General features: G+C 36.2%; 1 protein-coding gene across 1 annotated transcript in view; it reads left to right on the top strand.

Annotated features, from left to right (window-relative positions):
- The first annotated feature begins 4,267 nt into the window (after positions 1–4,267).
- The window catches only part of LOC136854744 (serine-rich adhesin for platelets-like), a 15,449-nt gene continuing 2,267 nt past the window's right edge, over positions 4,268–17,449 (top strand). The window contains exons 1-3 of the mRNA XM_067131331.1: positions 4,268–4,479; positions 14,348–14,544; positions 15,116–17,449. The exon at positions 15,116–17,449 is cut by the window's right edge and continues 125 nt beyond it. Of these exons, the coding sequence (XP_066987432.1) occupies positions 4,393–4,479; positions 14,348–14,544; positions 15,116–17,449 (2,618 nt within the window). The 5' untranslated portion in view covers positions 4,268–4,392. The remainder of the gene's footprint in view (positions 4,480–14,347; positions 14,545–15,115) is intronic.

The raw sequence follows: 17,449 nt of genomic DNA, 5'->3' as shown, positions 1-17,449 counted from the left end.
TGTAGATTCAATGTTGAATATACGATAGCCCGGGGAATGGAGTCGTGTCTCGGCCACGTTTCGATTTGTGGCGATAAACTCGGGTATTTGGGGTAACTCGAAGGCCTCCTGAGGGACCGACGCCCTATTTTTGGGGTTGGGAGTAGGTTGCGTAGGTTGACAGTGACCTTAACAAGTCAACTACTGTCATGCTCACTAGCGGATCCATGGAGGGGGGCGCACCTGGGCACGTGCCCCCCCCCCATGAAAATAATGATAAAATAACAGTATTGAAGATTTAGATAACATAAACAGATATAAAAACTGGAAAAAAATCGATTAAAGAAATATATACATGTGTGTGTGTGTGGGTAACATGAAAATTGGTGTCCCGCCCCCCATGAAATTTTTTCTCGGAGTGGTGCCATACACCCAACCTCGAAAGGTATGTCTGAATCCTGGTCAGGTCAGGATAGGGGAGGTTGCGATGTTAATTCCATTTGATTGTGGTTATCCCTGGGGTGAAGGGAATTCGATGTTATGGGTTATTTGTATTGATATTATAGCATAGATCTTATATATATATATATATATATATATATATATATATATATATATATATATATATATATATATATATATATATATATATATATACATACACTAGCTGACGCACTGGCGTTGCAAGGTCAAAGCATGGAACACACCCAGACCGCAGAATACACCCAAAGCATAGAACACAACCAAAATGTAGAACACACCCGAATATTTATTTATCCCAACCTTCGGTTAGATAGGAAAAGGAATCAAATCTATCTGTAGTGCAATATCAAAGAATTTTTATTTATAGGTTTTTAAAAATAAAATACAATATACAAATTATAAAGTAAAATAATTCACAAATTCATTCTGTTACTACTTTAACGCAAAACTTGATTGTAAACATTTTTAATTTCACTGTCAAGAGAAAGAATAAATATATTCTTGGGTGAACGCACCCTTGAGCAACCAACATAAGGTTGTCCTTGGGAAAAACATGACGATCTCAAATCCACTCCACAGTACTTAATAGATTGCCCCTGTGCCTTGTTGTTCGTGATCGAAATTGCAAGTCTCACTGAAAATTGCAGTTTCTTAAGGTTAAAAGAGAGATCCGTCGGAAAGAATGGTATCCATGGGATAAAAACTTGTCTCACTCTGCCTTTCCTGTTAAGACAGTTGCTTCAATTACATTGCCCAAAATTTTTTACATTTTATATTTCACCCCTTCTCACCCCCAGATTCTATCGGGGCTGAACTTGGACTTAAAGGGCATGGGGATTGTCACTGTTCATCTCAGCGACCTCGAAAACTATGGATTAGACATTAATATCTGTTGTTTTCGGTTATTTTTACATGTCGCCCCTTCCCACCCCCAACCCCCTTTGGTGCCAGTGATGTCTTACCCCTACAGTATTCTTTTCCAGGTAGTAAGTCGTATTTATACCAAAATGAGGTATGGTAAACCCGTAGAGTTTATTTAGGTAGTACGTCTACAGGCAGAACCAGCCCCATTTCAGGAAGCCTTCTCACCCCCACCCCTTTTGGTGCCAGTGATATCTTACCCCGACAGTATTCTTTTCCAGATACTAAGTCATATGTATACCAAGTTTGGTTGAAATTGCTCATTGCTTTTTTCAGAGTTATGCTGGAACATACACACACACATACTACATACATTCATTTATATACACACACATACACACACACACACACACATTCATTTATATATATATATATATATATATATATATATATATATATATATATATATATATATATATATATATATATATATAATATATATATATATATATATACTATATATATATATACCCAGACACCATGTCCAAATTGAACCGCAGGCCATGCCAAACCTCATAAACTTTGGTCAGCAATGTTGTAAGTTGGTCATTTTTATGCTAATCATATAAAGTAAAAATGTAATTTTAATAACCAAGTCCTATTCCCCTTTCCTTTTCCCAAATATGATAATGAAATGAAATGGACTAGAGAGCAAGAATCGTAAGGCTTAATCATTAAGAAAGCTGTAACCAAAATGTCTCTTGAAAGAGAAGTTATACAAGTGAAAAAACAGAAGCGGGAAGAAAATTCCAGAGCTTTTCAAGGAATAGTCAGTGAACCGTGTAATTCTGTGAGAAGGTGTTGTCTGAGAGGTGTTACGAGGTCAACAGAGAAACGATTTTGGGAGAGAGTGGGGCATGTACTGTTAATGAGACGTTACATAAGGTATGGGAGCCTTGAGTATTTCAGAGAATTGAGTGGTTAAAGGTAATTTTTAATTCACCTCGGGACTTAACGTTATGAAACGCATGGCTTTGTAATTACCTTCCCGTTATGTGGAAATGAAAATAAAAAAACTATTCTTCGCAGGGGCTTCCAAGACCAGGGTAATATTGCGTTTAAATTTACCTCGGATATTAACGGCATAAACTAATTACCCTCTTTATTCTTTTTTGATGAGATGGCGGCAGAAGAGTAGTAGGGGGAATTAATTACGGAGAAATACGATTCCGTAAACGCGTCGCCCACGGAATGTCATTCGAGCAAGCTTCGTCCTTCGATTGTCTTGAGAGCTGTGTATTTTTAGATGGTGGAATAGCTTATTAAACTGGTATAGTGTGCTGTTCAGTGGTATTATATTTGTATGTACACATACGTATGTATATATATATATATATATATATATATATATATATTATTATATATATATATATGTGTGTGTGTTATGTGTGTGTGTGTGTGGTATGTAGGTATATGTGCATATGCAAATATAATGCCATTGAACAATATACTCCACCAGTTTAGTTTGTATATATATATATATATATATATATATATATATATATATATATATATATATATATATATATATATGTGTGTGTGTGTGTGTGTGTGTGTGTGTGTTTGTATGTATGTAAGCATATACATATCTGTATGAAACGACGAAACTTGGCTTCTTAAATATAGCAGTGAGAGCTTAATTTGCCTGTTCCCTCAAGGTGCTATTGTCTAGGGAGGGCAGTTAACCGTCTTTTTCTAATAAGTTTCGACTGTAATGGTTGAAACCAGTGTATTCTGTATTCAGTTCATTGAAATAGAAATACGGGGAAATCTTTCTATCTATCGTGTCTGAACCAGGCTTTTTCATTTTTTCGTTTTAAGTTTGATAAGCAACAAGATGTTTCTTTCGAAATACTCAAATTCCATGTACTAGTTTCTGTATGGGAGAGAGGGTGGCGTGGGGTGCTACCCATGCCATAGCCAAACTTTCGTAGACAAGAGTATTAACAGAAAAAAACGCTGTTAGTTTGGCTGTCAGGTTAATTAATTTCACCGTTTTCTCAAGGCTGAGGGGAAAATGGGCTTCGTATTGTCGTGGCTGCCTACTAAAGACAACGCAGCGTCTGGGTAAGCCTTAGTCAATTCGTGACTCGTGTAGACGGGGAAGTTTTCCGTTGTTCAAGGATAAGATTGAGCTATTAAATTTTCTACGAAGTCTTCTGCTTATATAATACGGGAGGGGAATGAGGTTCCTTGGAAAAGGTGGTACAGTAATTATGAAAGACACTGATTTACTTGAAACGGTTCCTGTTCGATACTATGGGATTTAGAGAAAGGAGAGAAGGATTGGTGATTCTGAAGGATTCCGGGAAGCTGATATCTTTCTTATTGCCTCCTGTAGTTTTTTTTTTTTATTGGATTGTAAAACCGTGCAAAGATGTTATTAATGTTGGATTTTTCACAATTCTCTTCGTCTTTTGATAAAGAAGCTTACTGATCTTGGTCTCTTATCTAAAAGTATAATTTTCCCATGTTCATTAGAATTTTTGGTTACATTGTCTAATGTAATTTACAGCCCATATGCCAGCGTTGCCTGGTTTTCACTGGTGGTCATCCACAAGAGTAATAGAGATAATAATTATATATTTTCTATCATGTATATATATATATATACACACACACACACACACACACACACATATATATATATATATATATATATATATATATATATGTATATATTTATATGCATTTATATATATAAATGTATATAGATATAAAATATATGTATATATATATAGACATGTATATATATATATGCATTATATATATATAATATATATATATATATATATATATATATATATATATATATTTTTTTTTTTTTTTCTTTTTTTTTTTTTTGAGGATTTAACCATTAATCTTCTCTCCTCTTTCCAGATACCTCGAGCGCCCCGCGACGTGACCTCTTCGCAACCTTTCCGCCCCCCTTAAAGAAAGCACCAGGCAGATCCTACGTGACCCGACTTGACCTCTTCCCAGGGGAGCGGCTGACCCGCTGTTCCCACGATGCCAGCCAAGATGACCCTCTCTTCGGGATTGCTTTTGGCCATCGTCTTCATCGCCTCTGGGACGCTGTCCGACCCCAGCAGACGGGTGGGTACTCTCTCTCTCTCTCTCTCTCTCTCTCTCTCTCTCTCTCTCTCTCTCTCTCTCTCTCTCTCTCTCTCTCTCTCTCTCTCTCTCTCATTTCTGAGCAGTCATAACATTCAAGATAATCTTCTTCTTCTTCTTCTTCTTCTTCTTCTTCTTCTTCTTCTTCTTCTTCTTCTTCTTTCTTCTTCTGAGCTTGATCCTTAGTCGGGGTCGCTGTTTTCGATGAGCCTTTCCCAGCTGTTTTTAGCAATCAACGAACAGTTCATTTCATGGCTGGTTTGAGCAAATGTTTTACATACAGACTCCCTTTTTGACTCCGACCCTCCATATTTATCCCTTCAAGACAATAATAATAATAATAATAATAATAATAATAATAATAATAATAATAATAATAAAACACGTTACAGGAAATAAACCTGAGACAACAGAAATTTTATGTCTCCTTAGGAAACTTGATATACCTGCTATATGCTGCTAAAAAGATTATGAGACGAATAGAGAAGACTCTATACAAATTAAATGCCGTGGAAACAACTGTGATATTTCAACGCTACTGCCCTCAGAGAAGGTCTACTCCTGTACTAACTAATATAATAATAATAATAATAATGCTAATCTAATTAATAATTATGCACTACTAGCACTACTATTAGCCATGCTAACTGTTGACATAGGAAAGACCTATCTTTAATTAACTAGACATACTGTATGATGAGCTTCTCCACTATGCGGACGCACTGTACAGCCTAACCTGAGGAAGCTGTTTTACGGGATGCTCTATGAGCAAGAGCCCGTGCTGGTATAAAGCCAGCTTAATAAAAAACAACAATGTCCCATGGTCATCTCGGTAATTAGTCTTGTATCTCCCAGCTCTCTGCTTGCATCACGTCTTTGAATGTGACTTTCATTCCGTAGCTGGTTGGACGCACATATTTTTTGGCAGGAGAATTCAAGCACGATTGTTTGGTATTCTTTTAAGATTTTCTTTGTTAATTGATTAAAAAACTTCAGTTTTGTTTGTTTTTTTCTGGAGCTGGTGCCTGGTAATTGAATTGGCTTATGATAAAAAATCTACATAAGTTTGTATGTATGTGTGTATGTATATAATATGTATGTAAATATATATATATATATATATATATATATATATATATATATATATATATGTATATATAATATATATATGTATGCATGTATGTATATATATATATATACAGTATATATATATATATATATATATATATATATATATATATATATATATATATATATATATATATATATATATATATATATATATACAGTATATATAAGAATATAGATAGGCAGATAGACAGGAATGGCACTGTAGATAAATACATTCACTCAAAAACAGAAAGGAAAAGTTACGAGAGTGTTAATGGCGCAGGAACCAGAAGTGCCAAATAGCTGTCATCTCTTAAATCCCGTGAGACCTTTTCTGAGAGAGAGGGAGAGAGAGAGTTACGAAGTCTCAGTTATTTTTTCCTTACTTTCGACAGTGTTGGTGAAGACGAAACACGTTCCAGGCACTTTCAGTTTCTTTTTTGAGTAGTTTCAAGTCATACATACATACATACATACATACATTCTTGATTTTTTATCAGCAATCGGGGGTTGGGGTGAAGGTTCCTTGGTTATTCAAATAAAACATACAGACATCTATATATGCTTTTGTATTCTATACAGATTGCATGCTTCTTTCAGTGAAAAATTCACACAATGATGTATGCATGTGTTTGAAAATATGTGTATTTATCATTCATATCAACGAAAAACTTTCTGTAAACACTGCAATATGTCTTATACATTCCAACATACAAAATTACACATTACTGTAATTCATACATACACGCATGCTTTTAATTATATTTACTTATACAGTTCAACCGAATATGTAAATGTACAGTTGAACATAAATGCATAGTATTATATATTGCGTATGCAAATTCACATTTGTTTCGTATTAAAATAAACGCTATTACCGCGACCCAACGCAAACCATCAATAACGAATTTCATTATAATCTCACCGGAGCAGATATCAAATATCACAGAGACCCATTTTAAATCAGAAACAAATGGAAACATCGAACACGGCAGATTACCTGCATTAGAGAGAGCGGCTATTATTCATCGACATTATCCGCAAAGTTCCAGTATCGGAAGAACTTTTCAGTCGGATTAGCGGATATGTACGCGAGGTTTACAATATCAAGGTAGCTTAGCCTTCGCGGTATTTTGGTCCGGATGATTTCCGCGGCTCGTATTAACGAAGGTTTTTCTCGTATTGTCTTATTGTTGGATTTGCTGAGGCGATCGGATGTGGTCAGATGCATAATCAGTTTTTGTTTGATATCTCGTGTCGCTGGTATGCCGCAGCGTATAGTGTTGCGATAATTATTAATATATATATATATATTTCTGTATATGTATATATATATATATATATATATATATATATATATATAAACTGTGAAATATTTTCTGTTAAAAAATTCCGTCAAATCTAAAGGAGCCCATAGAAACGCCAAAATGTGGAAAATAAAGGCTATATTTCAGAGAGCAAACTATCCCTCTCCTGTCCTTTGCCTGAGGAGAGAGACAGTTTGGTCTGTGAAATATAGCCTTTGTCTTCCACATTTTGGCATTTCTGTGCAAATATTTAAATATATATATATATATATATATATATATATATATATAATATATATATATACACATATATATATATATATATATATATATATATATAGCTCCTATCAAGGGGTGACTTTCCGGATCAGTCTTTTGAATGATTGCTAAACCCTTGCGATTCCTTTCCCAGTCACAACCCACCACAGTTGTCCAACTACCACGTACATGATTTCTTTTTCTCCTGCCTAGGACCAGTGTCCTTTATTGCACTCGTCACCTATCCCCTCCCACCTCCCCCTCGTATTTTCATCGTATATCAAAAGCTTCGCAATACAGTATCAGTTTGAGCTTGTGAGAGATTAATCGTGCAGAGCCGTGGGGTTTAAAAACTGGTAATTATTATTATTATTATTATTATTATTATTATTATTATTATTATTATTATTATTATTCAGGAGATGAAACCTATCCATATGGAACAAGCTACAAAGGGCCATTGACTTGAAATTCAAACTAGAATATATTCATAAGTAAAGTAAGAGGAAGTAAAGTGAAATACAGAAATGTAAATGTAAAATACTAAATGGCGATCGAAAAAGAAATTCATTTATTATTATTATTATTATTATTATTATTATTATTATTATTATTATTATTATTAAGTAAACATAAGTCGTCTTCTCTGCAAAGAATCTCTTTGTAGAAATTTTTATATAATTAACAGAAAAATCAATTTGGTTTATACTTTTCATTGCATTGATGATTGTAGTGGTGATTATCATTATCACTGTCATTCAAAACCCTGATCAAAATTATGTTAATGAAACCCCAATACGCCATTAACTTCCAGACCAAACTTCCCCCGAACAGAATTCGTTTAAGAGCAAAAAAAAAAAAAAATTAAACATTGGGACAACAGAATGTAAAGCCAACAAACGAAGATAAAAAAAAAAAAAATGTCTGGCAACCGAGCTAGAATGTTGCCAAAGAGTGCATTACCATAACGCCAATATCTTGAGATAACTTGCCTGAGTGGCTCCCCTCCCCCCGCCTCCTCCTCCTCCCCAAAAACCCACCCACCCTCCTGCCATGTCATGAAAGTCAACCGCAGGTGATTATACAACGAAGTCCATTGTCAAATGTTTGCGATTTCATGAGATTCTCCGATACAATATTTGCCGAAGGCAATCGCGTCCTGGAGACTGAAGCAGGAGAAGGCTGAGGATGGAATGCTGAAGCTGGATAGGATTCGTAGGATGCTGGAGAGAGAGAGAGAGAGAGAGAGAGAGAGAGAGAGAGAGAGAGAGAGAGAGAGAGAGAGAATTTAATGTTTAGGAATTAATCAATGAAAGATTTATTCCTTACCCTAATGTCTAATGGTACAGAAGTATTGTTTATACTTCCATAATCATTTATGTCCAGACTTTGACTTTAAATGACTTCGAAGGCAGAGCAACGAAATTTTGGGGACATGATAGGGCCATGGTGAGATGGCGAAAGTCCCGTGGCACTATTTGTGTCACTGTATCACTGCCTTACGGGGAGAAGTAACAGTGGTCGCTTATCTGGGGAAAGGCAACTGCAGTTGATTCCAGGTGCTTCCAGTTAGCGAAAAGTCAATTCCATATTTTTTTCCAGTTGCTTCTGACTGGGAAGGATGCATCTGCTGAAGGCTCCCAGTTGTTACAACCAGGGAAACTGCAAACACTATTTGTACCTTCCAGTTTTTCAGGCTTGGTAAGAAGCAACTGCAATTGCTTTCTGCAGGAGAGAAGGCAACTGCACTTGCTTTCATTTAGTTGGAGGAGTCAAATTTCAGTTGCTTGCAGTTGCTCACGATCAGAGTAAGGCGACACAAACATTGGAAAGAAATGAAAATGGAAGTTATTTACCCAGTGGGAAATTCCAGCAGCATTTTTCTTCGCCCTTCTTCCAGAATTGCTGGAACTGGATTGTCGGTGGATTTTTGTGAATTATTGTGGAAAGGAATATGTTCATTGACGCCATATTTGCTGGAATGAATTGCAAAACCTTAGCGTCGTGATAAGTCATAATTTAAACTCAGCCAAGTAAGGAATTCTGCTCTGGAAAGCCGTTATTCATTTGAATATTGAACTAGAGTCCCGTAAGGGGTACTGCTGTCAGTGTACCTCATTCGGCGCACTGTAGGCATTACTAAAGGTTATTTGCAGCGTCCCTTTGGGCCCTAGCTGCAACCGTTTATATTCTTTTTACTATGCCTCCGTTCATATTCTCTCTCATCTTCCCCTCCACCCTCTCCTGATAACTGCTTCAACATTATATTCAGCGCTGAATAACCTCATAGGTCCCAGCAATTGGCATTTGGCCTAAATTCTATACTCCAGTTCCAGTTTAATATTGAACTAGTAGCCTACGTATTGTGATGCATATTAGTCTTTGTATTCCTCGCTAATGTTAGTTTTCATTCCACATTGTTACCGTTCGTTCACCTTAGCCATTAGATTCTATTCATTTCTGGGTCACTTATTATTCATTCGTATTCATTTTGATCCGTCCTTGCTCTGATGTTCTGCTGATATGATAGGGGATCCTATTACAATATTCGAAATAACTTTCAAATAAGTGAATGCACAGTATCTTGATCTTGTTGAGGGCGAACCAAATTATTTCCTATGTTTTCCACGTTCGGGTTTCGACCTACGAAACCCGTAGCTAGAAAACATTGTTCTCTGTTTGTTAGAAAACACGGTTCATTATTTGTAAGGTTTTAAATGTAAAGGTTTTAGATAATCGACAGGGGAACCAATTAGTTTACTGAATGTAATTTAACGTCTGAATTAACAGTATGATGAGGAAATGTTATAGATATTTGAAAGGTTGCTCAATTGTTAATTAGAGATGTTCCTGCGTCACTCTTATTCACGAATATGCATCGTAATGATCAACATTGAAATCATGTTTCTATTGGTTTATATATATATATATATATATATATATATATATATATATATATATATATATATATGTATATATATATATATATATACACATATATATATATTATGTATACATAATATGTATATGTATATATATGTATGTATGTATATATATATATATATATATATATATATATATATATATATATATATATATATATATATATATATATATATATATATATATATATATATATATGTAATGTACTCTAGAAAGGTACAAGCTTGTGGCTGTTAGCAAATGTTTTTGGAATGAGATTGCTAGCCACATGCCCTCACCCGCCCTGTCGGCACCCCACCAACGTCGCCTAACACCCACGTGCACAACAGAGGCACAGTGGTTATTGTCAAAAGCGTTTGCTTGTGAAGTGGGATTCATGACCATTAAACAAAGAGAGAGAGAGAGAGAGAGAGAGAGAGAGAGAGAGAGAGAGAGAGAGAGAGAGAGAGAGAGGTATATATCTCTTTTAATCACCCAATCAATATGTAAATAGGACAAAAGAAAGTCCCGCCTCATAGAAAGCAGCTGGGTATTTCCATGGTCCTGAAGACTCATTAACAATGCAATTCCCAGACTCACAGAGACTCATTAGCATCGCAGTTCTAAGACTACAAAGACGCAGCGGTACAGTTTTCGAAGGGGGACGCTGAATCCGTCTGAGGATTTTACCTCCCGCAGGAGCAATCCATTTTGGTGCCAGGTGCGACCTGTTTTGCTGAGGATAATGACTGTTTGCTTAGTCAACACGAAGCGTCTTCGTTTCCTGTATGGGTGGGGAAACTTGTATGGGTTTGGGAAGAAGGTTTTATTTTTTCCATGTTAATGGAGTTCCGTATGTGTGTGTGTATGTTTGTGTGTGTGTGTGTATGTATGTATATTATGTACAGACAGATAGATTGGTAAATAAAATAATCGATAAATAGATAGATAGAAAGATAGATAAAGTCCGTTAAACAGACGCACATATACAAACTACATACACACACACACACATATATATATATATATATATATATATATATATATATATATATATATACAGTGTATATATTTATATATATATATATATATATATATATATATATATATATATATATATATATATATATATATATATATATAGACAGATAGATACTGAATACCAATTCCAAAATCATATCCGAAAAAAATGCTAAAGTTATATATCACATTGCTCACGATTTCCCCAGCACTTCCACTCTCTCCTTCACTTCATTATTCACCATCATTGCTCACCATTTACGGATTATCATCATTTCTCCTCATCACCATCGCGAGCTAAAGGAGATAAACGCAAATTAGCTTATTTTCTGAATTTCACGCCTCATTATCATAATCGCGGCAGCATAATCATACGCAGCGTAAACATAGACAAAAGGGAGAGAGAGAGAGAGAGAGAGAGAGAGAGAGAGAGAGAGAGAGAGAGAGAGAGAGAGAGAGAGAGAGAGAGAGAGTTATTTTTATGTTTGCTGCCAGCCCTGTGAGAGCTGATAATCAGCTCAGTGGTCTGGTACACTATTTTATTAATAACAATTTATGCTTGCTATCATAATAAGTGGAAGAGAGAGAGAGGAGGAGGGGGCTACTGAAATAATTACAAGAGAGAGAGAGAGAGAGAGAGAATATTCTTAATTCTAGTAGGGAGAGAAAAGAGGAAGAATATTTTTTATGCACTATCATTATAGTGGAAGAGATGGAGGGACTACTGAAATAATTACGAGAGAGAGAGAGAGAGAGAGAGAGAGAGAGAGAGAGAGAGAGAGAGAGAGAGAGAGAGTAGACTTGCTGAAATCATTGCAGGTGAAAAAGTGAGAGGTAACTATCTTAAATCTTGAATAATTTCTCCTTAATTCGTCATGATTTAAGCTATTCTTTTTTAGTTTTCTGAAAAGAAAACTATTGTGCCAGCCGGTCTGACCGTCCGCACTTTATTCTGTCCGCACTTTTCTGTCCGCACTTTTGCTGTCCAATTTCAGAAACTACTGAAGGCTAGGGGCACCCGTTGTGTGTTGATCATCCGCCACCAATCTCAAACATACCAAATTGCAGCCCTCTGGCCTCAGTAATTTTTATTTTATTTAAGGTTAAAGTTAGCCATGATCGTGCTTCTGCCAACGACACGTGGCTGAAAGTTTCATGGGACCGCGGCTGAGAGTGTCATCGGCCGCGGCTCATACAGCATTATACGCTGTACAGAAAACTCGATCCTTCGGCGCATTTTTTACTTGTTTTTATGGTAGTGTGTCTCGTAGACTTCATATGTTACTCTTTATGACATAAAAATGTGAATTACTTTTCTTTCGCATTTCGTCTTTCACGCATCTTCTGAAGAGGGAGAAAGCGCGCCTGCGCAACAACGACCTGACATATGCACTGACATACGTACACACGTACGCAGTCTAATACACACACACACACACACAAACGTCTACCGGTTCATAAGGAAGGAAGATAATTTGGGGAAAACTTTGTAACTTTCCAAGTTTCGGGCGATTTTTCTCAAGCGAATCTTTGAGGACAGTTTTCAAAGTGATTCCCCGAGGAAACTTCGGGGCTCCTGTCTCGTGGGTTCGTGATTGACCGTCAGAGGTGGTTAATTAAGCCACAGGCAGTATTATTTTAGAGTGGGATTTTGAACCTTTTTTTTTTTTTTAAAGTGTGGTATATATGTATATATATATATATATATATATATATATATATATATATATATATATATATATATATATATATATATATATATATATATATATATGTGTGTGTGTGTGTGTGTGTGTGTGTGTGTGTGTGTGGGCGATAACCACAAATACATTTATATTTTGTAGAAAGACATCAGTAGAATTTTCTATATATATATATATATATATATATATATATATATATATATATATATATATATATATATATATATATATATATATACACACACACAGAGAGAGTTTCTTACTACGCCTCGTTTCATAAAAAGCTGTCCGAACAGCAGCATTAACTAGAGGACGTTTTGGCAACCAGGTACTTTAACTGTTATTAACTCGAATGGCCGCTGTCTCTCTACAAGTTTTGGACCAGAAAAAAGTCCAAGCGAAACGGGCGTGAGATACCACGACCTTTGGTTGGTTGACTTTCCCCACGCCAGTCTTTCAAAGGGAACCTCTCACACTGCACATACACAAGGTCAAGTGAAGATAATCCATTGCATGTGAGGTTTATTCTGATTAATTTGCATTGCACATTATATTATCCATTCATTTGTAGTGCACTTGGTGTTTATCCTGATTATTTTGCATTGCACATGATTTTATCCTGATTCATTTGTAGTGCACGCGTGATCTTTGTCCTGATTAATTTGCATTGCACATTATATTATCAATTCATTTGTGGTGCACATGATGTTTATCCCGATTCATTTGTATTGCACATGACGTTTATCCTGATTATTGTGTATTGCACATGATGTTTGTCTTGATTAATGTGAATTTCTCTTGAGGTTTAACCTGATTAATTGCACTGCACATGAGGTTTATCCTGATTAATTTGTATTGCACATGTGGTTTCACCTGATTCATTTGCATTGCACATGTAGTTTATCCTGAATAATTTGTAATTCACGTGGGGTTTATCCTGATTATTTGCATTGCACATGAAGTTTATCTTGGTTAATTTGTATTGTACTTGATTTTATCCGGAATAATTTTAATCCTAGTTAGTTTGCATGATTAATTCATATTGCACATCATGTTTACCCTAATTACTTGTACTGATCCTAATTAATTAGCATTACACATGATGATTATACTGATTAATTTGCATTGTATATTATTTATATATATATATATATATATATATATATATATATATATACTGTATATATATATATATATATATATATATATATAGATATATATATATATATATATATATATATATATATATATATATGTATATATATATATATATATATATATATATATATATATATATATATATATTCTATATATATATATATATATATATATATACTCGTATATATATCCTGATTCATTGCATTGCAAAGATGTTTTTTTATCCTCATTATAAATGAGGTTCATCCTGACATTTATCCCAGTTCATTTGTATTGCACATGATGTTTATTCCAATCAGTTTGTATTGCACATGAGGTTTATTCTAATCAGTTTGTATTGCACATGTGGTTTATCCTGATCAATTTGTACAGCTCAACCCCACCAGACCCAAGGCATTCGACTACGCTGCCGACGCCGAAAGAGTAGTCGGGGAGTTGCACCACAATTTCAGCTGTGACGGTCGTGAATATGGGTATTACGCCGACCAGGGCCAACAGTGCCAAGTCTTCCATATCTGCATGCCAGTCAAGACAGCGACTGGAAGGATTCTCGATACTTTCCAGTTCAGGTAATGATGAGGACGTCAGTCATAACTGCTGGCTTAACATGAAGATAGCTTGGTTTAAAATACAGATTTTTAGTCCTTGGGTTGCCATGTTCTAAACAGTAGTGGAATCCATATATTTTGAATCTATAATGGTAACGATTGTTTTTCTTCCTAAGCTTATGTTTTTTATTTATAATATTTTTTATATATTTTTTTGCGTGATTAAAGTGCCCCATTCCTTTTATCGTTTAAAAGAAAAAGTATTTATAATTATGTCTTTTAATATTTTGTTTTGTCCAAAAGTAATTTTAATCCTTTCTTTTAATATTACTTTTTTTCAAAATCAACCCTTTCAGTGACTGTGTCTTCCTGTATAGGAAAATTTTCTCCCAATGTTGTTGTGTAGCTTTCTGTATAGGAAACACTATTTCCTATTAGGAAATATGTGGATCTTATGCTGGAATATCCTGTCAGAATGAGAAAATTTTAAAATAATTTTTCCCCTGCAAAGATTTTATTTGATAAATTATCGAAAGTACTTGTGTTCTTATTTGGGGAGTCGACATTCATGAATTTTCTTTTCTCTTTTCAGCTTCTTCTGTCCCAATCAGACCCGTTTCAGCCAGGATTCTCGAACGTGTATCAACGAGGCCCAGGCTTACCCATGTCACAAAGCTCACACACTCTATGACCTCAATAAAGCCATTGGTCACAGGCCTAACAAGAAAAAGCGTCCTGTTAATCTGAAGGACGGCTTTCAGGGGAACTTCAAGACTAACATACAAGTAACACAAAGCGCGTCTCTTGCAAATGTCGCTGGTGACGCCACTGAAACCCCATTCCTTAAGGAATCCTTCGATGACTCTTCTTTTGTGCTGGAGAGTTTTGATGCTTCTTCTGTAGGATTATCCGTGCAAGAAGGTGTAACACCCGTCCACGCGGATTCCACTGTTGCTATTGGTGCCCCAGCTGTGGCTGTCCCTCCATCTGCTGGAAATGCGGGAACGACAACAACCTTTGCTGGTCGTTTTCAGTCTCCTTCGACAGCAGCCCCACCAGTTGGAGACTTAGTATCGAATGATCTTTCCGAGCATTTAGAGAAACCTGAATTTGTTATTCCTCCTGGGTCACAGATCATATCAACAAAATCTATACAGCACCAGAGTGCTCTCTCAGAGCCCGTGAGGAGTGATGGCTTTGTAAATCCTGCCCGTGGAAATACCAGGACATCCAGAATTAATGTTTCAGCCCATGGTTCGTCAGGGTTTTCAAGTGCTGGATCCTCCACCCAAGCACCAACACTCACTAGTTCTTCATTCCCTAGCACAGTAAGTTCCACTGGCGCTACACCTTTAGTTCATTCGATTGAGTCGACCACCCCTCACACAAGTTTCACAACAAATGAAGATTTTGGCTTTTCAAGAGTCACTTCTGCAAATCAAGGTTCATCGGTGAATAGTGGACTGAATTCCGTAGCAGTTACCAACAGGGGAAACAGCTTCACTTCTACAGAATCATCGGTGTCATTCAGGCCTATTCCACAAAGAAACAGAGAATCTGTAAATGCAGTAGCAGCTGGTGGAAATTCAGTTGGAAGCTCTTCACAACAGGATGCAAGTAGATTTTCAAATAGCCATACTTCTTCACAACAGGATGCAAGTAGATTTTCAAATAGCCATACTTCTTCACAACAAGATGCAAGTAGATTTTCAAATAGCCATACCCTTGAAGCTGCATCACATGCAAGCGCTGGAACAAGCACGGGAACCTCTACATCCTCAGCTGGTAGGGATCAGATTTCAACGTTTGCATCCCGTGCTAGAGCTCACTCTACCCAGAGTTTTTCACATCAGGCATCACAGTCCAGTGATCAGAGGTCCCAATCATTTTCTTTCTCACAGAATATTGGAAATGATGGAGGAATAACCTCTCAGCCAATCATTACCACTCACCAGTCAGTTGGCCAAGCACCTCCTCAGCCCATTACTACAACACAAATACCTGTGCCATCACTTAGTCAGCAATTTACTCCCCCGCCTATTACTCATGCTACTCCAGGTACATCAAGACCCCTTCAGATACCTGGATTTTCATCAGGGATTAATCGTAATAATGTTGCAGTACGAAACAAACAGGATAATAATTTTGCTAATCAGCAGCTGTCTACTTTAAGCTCATTTCCAACAACTACTGAATATTTTGAAGAGGGTGGCGAATTTCCCACAACTGTAATTACAGAAATTCCTTTTGAATCATCAAAGGCTAATGCTGAAAGTAATAACATACAACCTCCGAGTCTGCAGAGTGTCGGAAGCTTACCCAATAGAGGATCAGCTCATAAAGTTACTGTACAGAGAAGACCGATTCAAGAACCATCTATTGGCCAGGTCTCAAGCAGAATTAGTAATGTCCATAATACAGCTTCTGTAAACACTGGAAATGTTAATAGTTTCAATTCGTTTTCAAATAATAATAGAGCTACAACCACATTTGACCAAAGCACAGGTGGCCTTCATACAGGAGTGTCACCAGTATCACCTGGAATAAGTAACAGTCTGGGATCTGTAACACCGTCCCCCTTAGGTCATTCCATTTCCATTCAGACACCCACAATCCCGAGTTTATCTGTATCAACTAATGAGCAACACACTCCTTTGAGTGTAAATAGCCAACATTTAGGAGTACATTCACAAAATGAATTGGAGGGAACACAAAATGAGTCCCATGGAGGCCATTCTCAGACAGCATCAGTTCAAAGTTCTTCGTTCAGAGGATCTACAACTTCTGGAATATCATCTCAAAGAAACAGAGGCAATCAGATATCATCATCTAGAGGATTAAGAACTCAGATAACTGCAACAGGGACTGAAAGGTCCTCAGATGCAGTGGTACAGACATCTGGTACTGCAAATGTTGATAGGGGAGC

This window comes from Macrobrachium rosenbergii, chromosome 30, assembly GCF_040412425.1.
Source record: "Macrobrachium rosenbergii isolate ZJJX-2024 chromosome 30, ASM4041242v1, whole genome shotgun sequence".
In the NCBI taxonomy this organism is placed as follows: domain Eukaryota; kingdom Metazoa; phylum Arthropoda; class Malacostraca; order Decapoda; family Palaemonidae; genus Macrobrachium; species Macrobrachium rosenbergii.
This window is presented reverse-complemented; position numbering and strand designations above follow the sequence as displayed.